General features: G+C 32.5%; 1 protein-coding gene across 4 annotated transcripts in view; it reads right to left on the bottom strand.

Moving 5' to 3' along the window:
* The window catches only part of LOC106681069 (serine-rich adhesin for platelets), a 68,218-nt gene that overhangs the window by 38,060 nt on the left and 15,119 nt on the right, over nt 1-15,039 (bottom strand). Inside the window, exon 1 of one of the 4 annotated variants that reach the window (XM_014421202.2) lies at nt 1,571-1,778. The exons of the other annotated variants lie outside the window; for them this stretch is intronic. Coding sequence (XP_014276688.1) covers nt 1,571-1,600 — 30 coding nt within the window. The 5' untranslated portion in view covers nt 1,601-1,778. Of the gene's footprint in view, nt 1-1,570; nt 1,779-15,039 lie in introns of those variants that run through there. 4 annotated transcript variants of the gene reach the window in all.

Raw genomic sequence — 15,039 nt, 5'->3', positions numbered from 1 at the left:
TATACATAAATACAGAAGTATATTGAGACCAGAGGCATATAAATAAACCTAGACAGAGCAATGTCATCTAATTTCATTTTGGGCTCCAAGGTGTCGTAATATTGGTGCCATACTTTGGTGTTTTTTTATATTTTACTCTTTGTTAATATTTCACTACAATTTCATTTCTAAAATTATAATCGAAACGATAAACTATTTCGGAACAAGGAAATATTCCTAACGGAGGTAAAATAAAGAAAAAAAAAATTATTAAATAATCATAAAATATATTAAAACATACTCTTCTCCCATAAGGATGTTTTAATTTGGTAGCTCAACGCAGAAGTTAATGTTGTAATTAATAGAAATTTGATGTACCTAGGTAATGTGAATTTACGTTATATAATTAGACGATTCTTCAATTATAACAATAATACATCATTATAAAATTATAAGAATTGTTAAATGCAATAATTATTTATTCTAATGTTTTAGACTTACATAAATTCCAAAGTAATATTAACAACAATTTCGAAACCTGTCCAGTATATATGAAACAGCTTGTACCCTGATGGTTTTAAAACCATCCATTTATTTAAAACTCTTTAATTAGTTTTATCTGTCATGTTCGTTAAGTTGGCAGTCCTAAATTACACCCATTAAACATTCTGGGAGCAAGCACATCACACGCAACTCGTCAATAAACTAAAACTTCTGAAGTACAAGTTCTCAGTCCTCTTTCAGTATAAAGTTGAGTAGCATTAATAAAATATTTGCTAGAAATAAATTGAATTAATTTAAAGTTTCAAAAGTTGTTCGCCGAATTTCGCCCGAGAATTATTCTACTATAATGTCCCGTCTTAAAACTCGCATTGATCTAGGTACGTTTAAGATTACGTTACAGTGCATCTAAAAAGAAAAGATTGTCAATATATTATGCGAAGTTCCTAAATATAAAAGCTTGGCTGCAGTTTGGTCCTTTACTACGTCGACCCACCTCAACACTATTTATAAATATAAAACACAAAAGAAAACAAATCTTTTTCGAAAAACATTCACAAGTTTCAAAAAACAAGTTCCTAGGAATGATTCAATATTACATCTTTGATAGTATAATGAATAAATAGGTAGTGTGGATGTATCAGTAAAATGCACCTTTAAAATGACGAAATGTTACAATTTAAAAAAAAAAAAAAAAATAGTTAGGCAAAATAAATTAAAATACACTAAATAAAGTTGTTTTTTATTCTTTTCTTAAATAAAGTATCAAGATACTATTTTAAACTATTATATATTAGATACTATTTTTTAAATAAAGTTATTGTTGGTTGTTTTTTTTTTTTTTAGATAGTTGAGCAATAAATTGAAATTCGATTTAAAGGTTCTTTGAAAGTTTTGATCTTTATGACCCAAAATTCTATGATATTAGTTGAAGGCCCATAAATTAATACTGCTTGGTATACCAATAAAAAAGTAATCTGAATTAATAAAATTCGATTTGTTTGAAAATGAAAAGTTTTACTTATACTTGTTTAGCTTTACTAAATAAATTTACTTAATGCTATATGAAAATACAATAAGAGAACAATACCTTCCGGAGAAGCCTGTTTATATACTCCATATCCTTTGTTAGTCCAACGAACAAAATGCACTAAATCCAAACTTGAAATCGAGCTAAGATAATAAAGATTATAGATAAAAACAAAAATTAATAAAAACTATCAACTGATATGAAAGCAAGGTAGGATAAAACATTCTAGAGATGCCTAGTAGCCACTCGAGCAGGGCAGCGGCGGGACTAAGGACAATAAGTAACGTCCCAGATTATTTTTAAACTACTCCCACTCATTTTAAGCAGGATGGTCCGCTTTCACTTTAATAGGCCTATCTCTTTTCAAGCATCTCAAAACGTCTGGAGAAGAAGAATAAATAAAATTACTCATAATATAAAAATGAGTAAGAACAAAGCTGTGTAATCGGAGAGTTATCACAAAAAAAATCTAACACTTTGGAATGCAAAGATATATATAATTATACATTAAAATCTAACCCGCAATAAAATCACATAAAGCTTGGTTTTAGCCATAATGATCTTTAAGTTTGCCACAAGCCGTAAATCCAAGACTAGTACAGATGCTCCGTAAACAAAGGAAGCAACAAACGCCAACAATCCACACCATTGTTTTGTTCTTTTGAATCTTTTCAGCTATTACAAGGAAAGAAAACGTAAATATGAGCAATTTAGGTAGTACATGACAAACATCTGTCTAAATAGTACTACATAACCTATAAATTCCATCTTCTTTCGAGTACTTTCATCAGAAACTTTATCATTTAATTATCAACATATACAATGTCTTCATAAAGATAAATTTGTGCTATGTTAAGTTAAAAATAATATACAAGTTATTTACTTAAGTTAATTAACAAGATTTAAAACAATATATATTTACACCGAATCGATAGAATTTGAAAATATACAATCTTAAACAAGAGTTAATTATTAAATCCAAAGGTCGGGGAAATTGTTTAATTTATTAAAACACGAAGAACACAAATATTCATCTGTTGGCGGTTCTAAAACAATGGAAACTGAAAACAAACGTGGGAATAAAAAAAAACAAAACAAGGGCCCTTTGATTTGTGCCCAAAAATCGACACCGAAATTCTGGCCAACTTGTACCAGCCAATCCAAATAAACCATCCACACGCGAGAATTTGACATTGTTTGGCAAACGTGTAGAGGAATCTAAACAGTATAGAAAATATAACATTAAGATCTCATAGAGCAATCATATTTTAAACATGTATCAATCGAATTACCAATGCGAAAGTAGTTTACCGTTAACGCAAGTAGGAACTATTTTCAACTGAATAATGGAATGATTATCTGATTATATACTTACTTTAAGTAAATATCATGTGCCACCACAACACAAAGTTGTCGATCAAAGCCCTTAGATTACAACTAGCACATTTAAGTTGTAACTCATATGAGATAAGTATGTATACCATTGGATTATATTAGAAGTGTAGCTGTACCAGTGTTTGCAGATGAATAGGAGAGGCTGTTCGGCAAGAAGTTGAAGCCGGTCTGGAAATTATTCTGAGGAGTTTTATAAAAAAACATTTCATACGATCGAGATACCATCTGGACTATTGGAGGTATATTTTGCAAGTTAACAAAGTATTAAACAGCTATTGTTATAAACTATATAGTTGCTCTTAGGAACAATCTATTATGGTTCATTTAATTGGCCGCTTTCAGACCAGAGGAAATAATACTTTCTTTGTCTCCGTCAGCAAATCATTTGTTTCTACGTCATCACTATTAAAGGCAGAAATGGCCAAAATTCCATTCAACCAGATACCGACATCTTCCGTACAACTGCATGTATAACACGTGTGAACTGGGACCATGTTCCGACTTAATACCTACTAGTGGACCACACATACTTCTCCCTCTACCTCTTCTGATAAGACACCTCATTAGGCATGATCCTCTCTTCCTTAAATTGTAGTGGTTCTCCCAAAATATCTTCCTACTAATTTTAAGATATCCAATTAGATGAATTCTCTCTCTCCCCACCTTTTACCTACACAAAATTTGATTAGACAACATTTTCCCCTACCAGTCTAACATCCCCTTCCCCTTCCAAGTCTTCTTTTATGTATTTGGATGTAGCCCTAAGGGCAAGAAAATGACAGAACAGTCATTAGGGTGAAGATATGAAGTAACTTCAGCTTACAGCTGAGCTCTTCCTAGTTTGTTTCAATGTTGACTTGTAACATTGTATATCACAATAAGTTTTTATGGATACCTAGGTCCTTTATCTTGTACTACTTTGAGGATACAAAAGACGAAAAGAACAATCCCACATATGGAGCTTGGACACCTCAACTCTACGATCATTGACAGTGAATTAGTGGTGCATTTTTTTTAATCTCAAACAGGAGTTGTATTTTTTAAAATACTTTTTATTTATTGATAGATATTACAATCTGCCACACTGTTGTGGACAATAGGTAATAGTGATGATCACATTCACACTAAGACAAAAGCAGAGGTAGAGCAGAGGTGAAAAGATCCCAGCGCATCCCTCTCACCGCATCAGTGGAGGCTGAGCAAGTGCGCTAAATCAAACAGGAGTTTAAATTTATTCCATCGAGTCGGTCTCTGAATCTATTCGTTCGTACTGGGACAAACGTATAACTACAGAAGAATCGAAAAAGTGATGCTACTATTGCCTCTACATAAGGATGAGAGTGTCAGTGGCAGTAAGAGGTGGTGGAGTAGTTTACCTTTACCTCTATTACTCTGCTTTAAGTGCAATAAGAATAGGAGCGGGGATTGCAGCTGTCGTAAAAATGGACCCAAGGCGCTCAGACTTTTACAAAGAATGTTGAGTCATATCGTGCACGACTGACTGCAGCGCTCAAACTTGAGGTTGCACACGACGAAAATAATTATCAATTTCTCCTTAGAGGTTGCACAGATCAACTCTACGAATATTGACAGTGAATATCACTAATTTCATTTGAAATTTTTCTTGTCAGGGTTTAAAAGAAAATATGATATAAGAAGAACCATATCACAGGTCTCTGTACATATAATTATGATTTAATAAAAAATATTATAATTAAAACCTGAACAATTTTTAAGTTTTGAATGTTGTTGTTATATGTCATTTCTAAGAGAACCATTGATCCATAACCGTCTCTTCCTTATTAAAACTATGATATGGAAGCAGTAGTAAATTTAATAAATTTTATTCCAAATTCATTTCATGTGACTGCGCTCAAATTTATTTTTCAAAGTAAAACGAATCTTTTTAATGATATTTCTTCATCATTATTTTTTTATTAAAATTAATAATATTGGTGAGGGAAAAAAGTCAATCTACGAAGAGATGTACCTTACAAAGTAATAATCCTGAAGATATTATTTTGATCTTTAAATTGAAGGCAATTCCATGGACATAGGAAAGTATAGGACAGGCTTTTCTGTTAGGTCCAGCTTTAGAATTAATTAGAAATGCCTGGTGAAGTATTCGATCTAACCTTGGATTAAAAATTCATAGCATCATCTAGTGGCTTGGTGCGATTTGGTGTAAAGACATGGTTTGGCAATATTAATTATTATAAGCCTATAGCAATTAAAAATTAAAATGTAAATCCAGATTACGGTCATAAATATAATTTTCTAAATTATACTAAAAAAGTAAATTAAATCTGTACAGCTACGTGCCATGAAAAGTCAGGGATGCAGTACTTCGTAAGGAAATACTGTTACTACATTGACGGCTGTGCAAGGAGGTGATTTGGTTAGAATCACGCCATACCGCCAGATGTTTAACTAATTGAGGGCACCACTTCATGAGGCTGTGTGAGCCTCAGAGGGCTCCAGAAACCCCAACAAGGCTACAGGGAAATAGAAAATAATTATCTGCCACAGGTAGATTCGAACCAGGATCCTTGGAGTTATTAGCTCAGTGCCTTACCACTGAGCTACCTACTCCCTAACACAAATATATTTAAAATGTAAAAAGACATTTTAAGTGTTGTAAATACATGATGCTCCCTGTCCTTTATTTATATAGTTTCCTTTTATTTTTAAAATTTGATTTGTTTAATTCATCCATTTTCCGAAAAATAAATCGTTTACCTAACAAGATAAGGATTTAAGTCAACATAGAAGGGCTTCGCACAGTTAGAAAAACGATTCACACAATATTGATCATAAGATTGCGTAACTAAAAAAAAAAAAACTACCTTTTCCTTTTTTATGAATATATTTTTAATCAATAATTTAAACCTATTCCATCATTCATTCAATATCGAAGTGTTAAAATTGTTATTATATACATTTTAAAGTTCCTAAACCCATAGCCCTTTTGATACGTGCTGTTATATAGCCAAATATTAACACGCCATTCTGATCCTTGAGTAATTTTATAAATGCTATCGATCACAATGATCAATAGGCTGCCAAAATATTAATTTCTAAACTCTCTCACGCTGATTTATCGACGTGGATTCAATTATTACACATAATCATAAACTATAATAAGTTATAGTAATGCAAAAAATCGGTAACTATGAATGAAAGAATTCAAAACGCATCACTACAAAGAAAACTAAGAATATTTATTCTCCTAAAATTTTAGGTGCTCTGGTGTCGACATTTGAATTCATACTTTCAACAATTTCAGTTAATTAGATTACACGCAGAGCAATTATATAGTATCATATATTTTTCCTTCGTAAACCTGGGGTCTTCAACTTATTACAGTTCAAGTATACATTTTAAATTTCTGTATTGTATTTTTTAGATTATTAAATGTATAAGCGCATCTCTTAAAAGAAATGAATTATACAATGTAAATATCCCACGGGTGGACTTCCTAGGAATTTCCTCTCGACTAAGTCCGACGGACTCACTGACCAATGACAGCGGCTCCTTAGGCTTACTAGAGGGAGTGACGTTGAATTGAAGGCCCTACTCACATAATACCACAGTCAGTCATAGATTCCTCTAAAGTAAAACGCTCCTTATCCGGAGGTAAACTGGTCCCCTCTTTGGGTCTCCGCGTGGGGACAGCTTCTGGGGATCCATGGAGCAAGTTGAAAATTAGAGATTTAATTATAGGAACGTGGAACGTAGGAAGTTAAAATAACGATGATGGATTAAAATCGATCGCAAACGAGGTTAAGGGATACAATTTAGATATCGTGGGGCTGCAAGCAATAACTTTGCTGGTCCAGGGAGGGCTCGTTAAAGGAAAAGAAGAACACGTTTGGAACGAAAGGAACCGGTAATTATTTGTAAGGTCTTGGGTTTCTAATTAGGAATAGATTCCTTTCCGCGTTGAGGGATGTAAACTTTTGTAGTGATAGGATATCGGTGGCAATATTCAAGAGGCGTTGGTTTAAAATCCCGCAGATAAACGACAGTCATTGTCCGAGCGAAAACAGTGATGAAGAGATTAAATACGAATTCTATGAAATTGGTGGGTGTTTACGATAAATTACCGCGAAACTATATTAAAGAAGAGGAGACACGAATGCAAAGATAGCAAGAGAAGAAGTATATTATCCAACGATCGGCAAAGAAAGTTTGCACGAATATAGTAACGATAATGGAATACGATAATGAACTTTGCCATCTCGAAAATTTTAATAATCAAAATTATTATATAACTAAAGTATTTAGAACGGGCAGATGTGATGCACCATATCATATAGAACATGCACAGAACAATGTGTACCTTGACAACTCGGCAAGCCCTTGGGCGATACGAGAATATTAACAAGATCATCGAATCATTACAACTATGAAAACAATGACCCTAATTTTTTCATTTTTGTATTAGAGATGATTATTAAATAAATAATCACCATAAATTATTGGAATTATATTCATAATCTTCTTCTTTAACCAATCCACATAACTTACGGTTTCGGGGCAACATGGATCCACTTCTTAAATACCTCTATATCCGTTGCCAACTTGTTGTCTTCACCAAGAATGATTCATCTGTTTCTTGCCAGATCCGATGCGAGGACCTCCCGCTTATTCCTCAGTCGTCCGCGTGGCCGTTTTCCCTCAGTCTTTGCCTTCCAAATATTATTTCGGAGTCTATTGATCGGCATACTTTGCACATAGACGAACTCTTTTTTTCTTTGAATCTAGTTTTAACAAGAGCTCTCTCAAAAATTTCATTTCTGTGACTTGTATACGGTTTTCGATTTTTTTAATATTAAGCCAACTTACAGATGAATAAGTCAACGTAGGTATTAAGACTTGTAATACTATTTATATCCTAACCCATTAGTTCTTAATCTCTCATCCTTAAAAGTCCCTGATAATCCTCCGAGGCGCCTGAAAACATGGCCACGGGACCTTTTAAGTTAAATTAATGCTTTATTAATTTAAATAAATAAATTTAAAAAAAATATATTTGTTCATTATCAACAATCATTCATCATGAAAATATTTATTCTAACTATGTTATTTAAAATGAATACTGCAATACTTAGTAACTTGGATCTCTTTTCTTAAATATTTAGTTTCAATAATAAATTAACTGCCATTTCATCTAGTCAATTCATAAATACATACATAAGTTTATTTCACAAAAATTATATTCAAGAATTAATGTACGAAGAAAATAAAAAGTCATGTGGACTAGAAATTAACGTATCAGGTACAACAAATGATACTATAGATTCTAAACAATGGTATAAGCGGCTAATGTTATAAAAGTGTTTTCAAAACGAATCGCTAGAAGCAATTCTCAAGAAAATGTTGGCAAACTTCCCGTCCATGCACATTTACATGCAGTCTGGAAAACGAGCAGACTGAATCGCCTTCTATAAATAGATTTAAATGAACTCGCTCTCTAACTTCTATCATTATCCGAACCGATTCCAATATCATTTACCAGATGATTGAACTTGGCTAAAGGATAATATCAAGATACCCCGATATGTCGGAAGGGGAGGGGAGAGGAAAGGATGATCTTATAGTCTCCAGTCATGGCATAGGATCAATATACCTCCCACAACCAGGCACTTTCTAGACCAGAACTTTACGATGTTATCATGTTTCATCAAATTGTACAACTAGTAAAAGATGCGTATATTATTTACAAATGAAAAATATAAGGGGAACAATTACGATCGTGAAAACAATTGGAATCAGTTTCCAATTGAAATAAACGTTTTGAGAGCCAAACAAGTACCAGAAAATGGTCAGTAAACATGGACGTACTATGTTTAGAGCCGGGGAAAAAAAGGCAGTTATTTCACCCCAATTTTTTATTACATTAATGAACACCATGTATAATTACTAATCTAAATTGACCGAGTTGGCCAAGTATAGATGTTGAATACAACATGGCGGGTGTTTCAAAACGTTAAAAAAAAAAATTTTCATTTGGAACCTTACAATAAAAACATTCAAAATTTTTTTAACGTTCTAAAACAGCCGCTATGTTTTATTCCCCTTACTTATGCTTGACAGACTCATCAATTTAGACTAGTAATTATACATAGTGTTTATTAAAGTAATCAAAAATTGGGGTGAAATAACTGCCTTTTTTTCTCCTCTTGGAATAAACTGCAGATGCCACTTTGTATAATCGATTTTACACTTTTTTTTAAACCATTTTCTCCGAAACGGCTTAATCACGTAATATCAATGTACAACTAAATGGCTTTTTATATCAGCTATGTCTTATCCTCATTAAAATAGTATGATGACAAGGCTTCAATGAAAATTTTTTAAAAACCTTTCTCTGAAGTACCTTAAATTCCGTGTATTAGAAATAATTACCCCTCCCTCATTGTTAATGATAAAATAAAAGGGATTAAAATATGTTATGAATGAATTTGATAATTATCTAAAGGAAAAAATAAATGTTTTCATTCAAAAAATAAATTTCTATTAATTATTTTTCAAACGGTTATCCATTGCTATGGATCAATTATATTACTTCCGGACTCAAACTTGCAACGAAAACCATTTGAAAGATTTTATAAATTATGATGATAACGTTATAAAAATTAGATGATAGACGGATATGGAATAAGGAATTTTTAAGATAATCGTAATAAGGAATTAAGTAGTGGATAGTAAAAACATGTAATGGCTGATGATGAAAAGGTTGAAGGTGTGCTGTTATACAATAGCTCAAAGCGTGCATCATAATACAGATTTTAAGAAGGGAAAAGATTTGATTTTTTTTTTCTTCATGAAACAATCTAATTGATACAAAAATGTTTCGTAGTTCGTAGTTATATCACTTATTATTGGGTCGTTTCATATGAAAAGTCGCTTTTCACAGAAAAAGTTACTTAGTAAAAAACATAATTTTTCCTAACATGTTATCAACCTAATTGAATAATTCAATGTTTTGTGAAGAAATGAAGTAAAAAAATGGGTTTTTGACCTGAGAACCATTTTCAAAGAATTATTTTTAAGGAACTTTTCCAAATTTCTGGATGGAAATCTATTGGAGATAGGTCTGGCGAATAAGGTGGGTGTGGAAGGACTTAGTGACACAGCTCGCTTAATTTTTTCAGTCAGTCGTGAAACATGAGACCAGGCGTTGCCGTGTAAGAGTATAGGTCCCTTCAGATTAACCAATGCAGCTTGTTTTTAAAAACGTTGACTGCAGTACGATCTGGATGCGATGGTTCACCTCTGGGTAAAAAGGAGAAATGAATTATTCCGGCCATTAATCATCACACAGAAACCATTATTTTTTTTAATGCAAATTTGGTTTTGGCACGTGTTCCAAACTGTTATCCATATTTAACCACTGACCTGACCGACGCCTGTTGTCATAAACAATCGACGTTCTATAATACATGATTATAGTTCGAGAAAAGGCTCGTTTTTTACTAAGCAGTGAAGCGCAAGTCTTATAACGGTTCAGCTGCTTCCGCTCATCGAGTTCATGATCTATGGGTATAGATCTACCTTTTTTCCTTTACCAATGGCCTTCAAGTGTCGAGAAACTGTCGATACACTTGTATTCAGTTGTACCAAGTTCTTTAACTGTTTAGTAAGGGTTTTACTAAACACACAGTAAGCTTAAGTTCATCGTAGTCAATTGCTAATGGAGGTTTTCCAAATCTATCAGCAATCAAACATTTTTCTAATCGCCGTCTTATGTTCCGTTCGTTTTAACGCCCTTCCTCGAACTCCGTGGTAATGTTTCTTGCAGCACGAGCATCCGAGTGTCCAAGTTAAAACTCATAAAAAAAATTACTCGGAAATCGCGTGTTTCTATAGTCATATTTGATAGCATACTAAACAATGTGTAATCAATTGCAATGATAATGAATATTATTAAAACAGAGAGGGTTAATAACGGTTTATTATAATCCGTAAACATAAACGTAATATAAGTCCCCTAATCCCACTTATAATTTCTGAAATAATAAAAACGAACAAGAAACTCTCTAACAGAATCCGGGAATACAAGAGCGTAGGAGGATATGTGAAGCAAATGGGAGAAGAAACAAAAAGATTGAAAATAACAGACAAATACTGCCAGGAAAGAGAACATAGTACGGGAAAAAATTGAAAGAAATCAATGTTGAAGAAAAACGGAAGGGTACTGCATTGTCGGAAGAGAGGAGGCAAAGGCACGCAGAAATTATGAGAAGATCTTGGGGAAAGAAGAAAAGCAAAAATGAGAAGGGGAAAGTATTGATATTCGCGTGGTCTTGAAAGGCCGTTCCATGAAGTGAAAAAAAAAATCAAACGGATGTATCATAAAATGATCCAATGTTTTAATAATGTCATACACAAAAGCATAGCAATAATTGTACTTTACGTAACCTATAAACGGAAAAAGTGGATGTGATTTTTTTTTTTACCTAAAAATGAATAAATATAGTGAGTTCAATAACGGCAATCCGTCCTGAATAATAAATCAAAAGGTATCGTTTTGAAATGAGCAAAGATTAATTTCAATACTTTTAAATATAAAACAAACAGTTGGGGCAAAATTTTAATAGTTATCCATGTTTTTTTAAGATTTTTTTAAAAATCTTACTTTCTAATGTAAAATATAAAGTATATATAATGTGATTAAGGTTTTAATAGAGAACTCATTCGTTTCACACGCCATCGAAGAATTAAACTTAGTTTGTGTTCCAAAACTGTTGAATCGACACGATTCTAAAACAGGAAACTTGTCTTTTGTGGTATAATTGAGAACGGAAGTTTACAGGTGCGGAAACCAATCAACCTAGCTAGTTTTGAGTATATTTAAACACACATAATTAATGACTATCAATAAATCGAAAGGATAAAAAAATGTTTAGGCATAAAAGTCATTAAAGAAACGTATAATGGTATAACAGCACTATGATAGCTCATTTTTATTTTTATTATTACAAAATAATTAATTTTACTTGCTTCGTACGTCAATTCCCCCCACAAAATGTTGCTGTTTGGCTTTTTTTAGGCCCAGTTGCACCTATCTCCGGTAAAACTAAGGTTTGTCCAAGACTTTAGTAAAACTCCGATAATTTAGTGACCTTTTTCTGATCTAAAGTTTAGTTAAATGCAGTAACCAAGGTTACTTGAGAAACAGCCTAACTCCGCATTTCCTACCGCTAGTGTTAGAAATTTTGGGTCCAATTAAATTTAAATTTGACTCAGCCACTTTTGCTAGTTGAAATCGCTGAAACATTTCCCATCCGATCACTGTAAAAAATGATTTGGTCGAGGACAGAATACATTTTTTTTATTATTTCCTGAGCAACCGATTTTTCTGAAGTCTAAGTTTGTCAAATCGCCCATCTCGATCAAATCCATTTTATTGAATTTGGAAAGAAACGAAAAGTAAAATATACCTTCCCTAGATATGAGATCCAACTGGAAATATAGAAGGTTCCTTGTATGGTTACCTATTAAAACGTAGATTAGCGCTAAATCTCAGATTAACCGGCTATCATTGACCGGTAAAATTTACCGCCCGATTTAAAGGTAACCTTTTCTAGTGCAACAGATAATTATTGTTTTTACCCGAGATTTAAGAGATCGTAGTTTGAACTGTGAATGTGCACCCGGCCCTTATAATTTATTAATTAACATTTTAAAAATAACCTTACCTTCTGAAAAATGTTTTCTAAATTTCTGTTTCCCAGTAATTTGAAATTCAAGGCTCTCACCAGGATAGTATACGGAATAATAAGCAGACAAAAATGTTATTTCTTAAATTTGGAGGTCTGCAGAAAGGAAAAAATATATATATTTTAGATCATTATTTATTCTGTGCCTGTACAGAACTAGTACAAATGGATATATTTGTACTTGACAAGGAAACACTTTTTTTCCAGATTATATTCATTATGATACCCAAGGTATTCAACTATGTCAAGGAGTTCTACTGCATACAAACAGAAGTATGCATTTATAGTTGCAAACCACACCTATCATAAATTTTGCTTTTATTTATACATTTGCATGAAATAGTATGGGGGAATATTTTTTTACAACAGTAAAAAATAATAAATCCCCATAGCCATAATAATGAAAACAAAAAATCCTAAAAGTAATTAACCAGCCATAGTGGATAAACATAGTTTATTCTTTCAGTTAAACTAAAACAAAGTGTAAAAGTTGTTATAGTTCTCCATTAGTTCAGGCCACGCCCGAAATAGGTTGAAAGGTCAACCAGCCACTTTATAAAAGCTGGTCATGGTAACTAACACAATCTGCCTTAAATAATTAAATGTATATAAATATATCTATAGTATGTGTCAAAAATATGGAATATAGAATGGGATTTTTTTTTTTGCTCTGCCTCATGGATGTGTGGGTTTGATATCAGAGGATAATAGGAATGGGTTGAATGGATCTCTTTTACTGCATTGGAAATGTATTGGAAGAGGGGACTGAGAAAGGGGATATATAGTGCAAATGGAAAGTTCTCTATATGATGACAGGACTTAAGTTTTCTAGATGTTAGAAGTACGTTAGTTGTTTTAAGTCCAGTCTGAAGCTGTTTATAAGTGTTTAGTTCCGTGGTGAAGTTTCTGTTGGTGTTAATGTTCGGAATAAATGGGTTAATTTAGTCTTGGAGGCTATCAAATCAAAGAATTTCATGTAACTTCGTGAAATGAATTCCGTCAAAGTCGGCAGTTCAAGTGTCGCATGGATATAGTCCGCTTTCTGCCATTGTAATGAAATATTCAGTTAAATTATTATTTTTATTCATTAATTAATTCATGCTGAATTCATAAAAGTTTCCTGATGTTTTATTTATCATTTTATAATAGTCAGCAAGTTCTGGCATACGCTGTAAATTTACATAGTTAGTTGATGGCTATTACCGTTCAGTTACAATCCCAAATAAATATAGATTTTAAACTTTGTTCCGCCATGTTAATTTTTTGAGGAGGTCAGTCACTAAGAATTTTACTTTTTGGAATTTTCCTCTCAGTTACAGGTTGAAACCTATAATTTTGCTGATTTTCAAGTTCATATCTCAACTGGAAGTAGGTTAGGATCTGTACAAATGAGTAAGTGAGGATGAAAATGTGACTAGCTGGCTGTCAGTGACTGAACGAGTCCTAACAGTCGTTGAATAGAATACTGGTTGTTCTAAATGTAAGGTAATCGCTGATAACTAAAATTTTGATGCTTTACAAGTTTTGTTCAAATGATTGTTAATTAAGATCTACTCTTTCCATTGCACAGTTGTTTCAAAGACATGATACTTTATTTACTAGAAACGATGTAAAAATTGATTTCGCCCCTTCTAACCATATCCTGGGCCATATTTATATTGTTAGGCTTTCATTCGAGTTATAATTTAATATCTATTAATTACTTACAAAATCAACTTTTCACTTGAGTTGGTCGTTTAAAGTAAGAAACTGAAAATAATTCCAAAAATTTAGAAATTTCCACCACCTTCCCACTCTTGAACACAACTTAGAACCTGTAAAAGACATAATTAACCGACGTCAAAAGAATAATTTTAAAATCGTTTTCAGCTTTCTAACAATAACTTCAACCGAAATCACAGGTTAACTTATTTAACTGGGGGGGGGGGGGGGGTGAAAAATCTAAAATTATCCAACAATTTTTACCGAATTTTCTAGCTTACTGGGGATCTGTAAAGAATTCTCTAAAAGTTCTCCAAATAACGGGGTATCAGCAATTTTAAATATGACGAGCAATTTTAATTGAATAATAATTCACCAATATTTTTTCTGTCTCAATCAAATTTTTCATTTTTTCCAGTTTTCAAATTGATAAGAGTGGGGGCTGGAAGAAGAGAGGTGGGAAAGGGATATCCATACCTATCCCACCGCAAAGTAATAATGTCCCTCAAGTACGCAGGTGGACAATGAAGTGTATTTGAAATCAGCTATTCATTAAAACATTTTCCCATTAAAAACAGATAAAAGAAAAACTTAAATAGGAAGATATATATATAGCTCAATCAGTACTAACACTAGTAGAAAAAGAAAAAAAGAACAAAGTGAAATATAAATTAGTGAAACAGAGAGCCCTGAAAGCTATCTCTA

Source organism: Halyomorpha halys, unplaced genomic scaffold (assembly GCF_000696795.3).
Source record: "Halyomorpha halys isolate HHAL.00 unplaced genomic scaffold, Hhal_1.1 Scaffold307.1, whole genome shotgun sequence".
NCBI classification, from domain to species: Eukaryota; Metazoa; Arthropoda; class Insecta; order Hemiptera; family Pentatomidae; genus Halyomorpha; species Halyomorpha halys.
The sequence above is the reverse complement of the archived record's forward strand: the minus strand, read 5'-3'. Positions and strand labels throughout refer to the sequence as shown.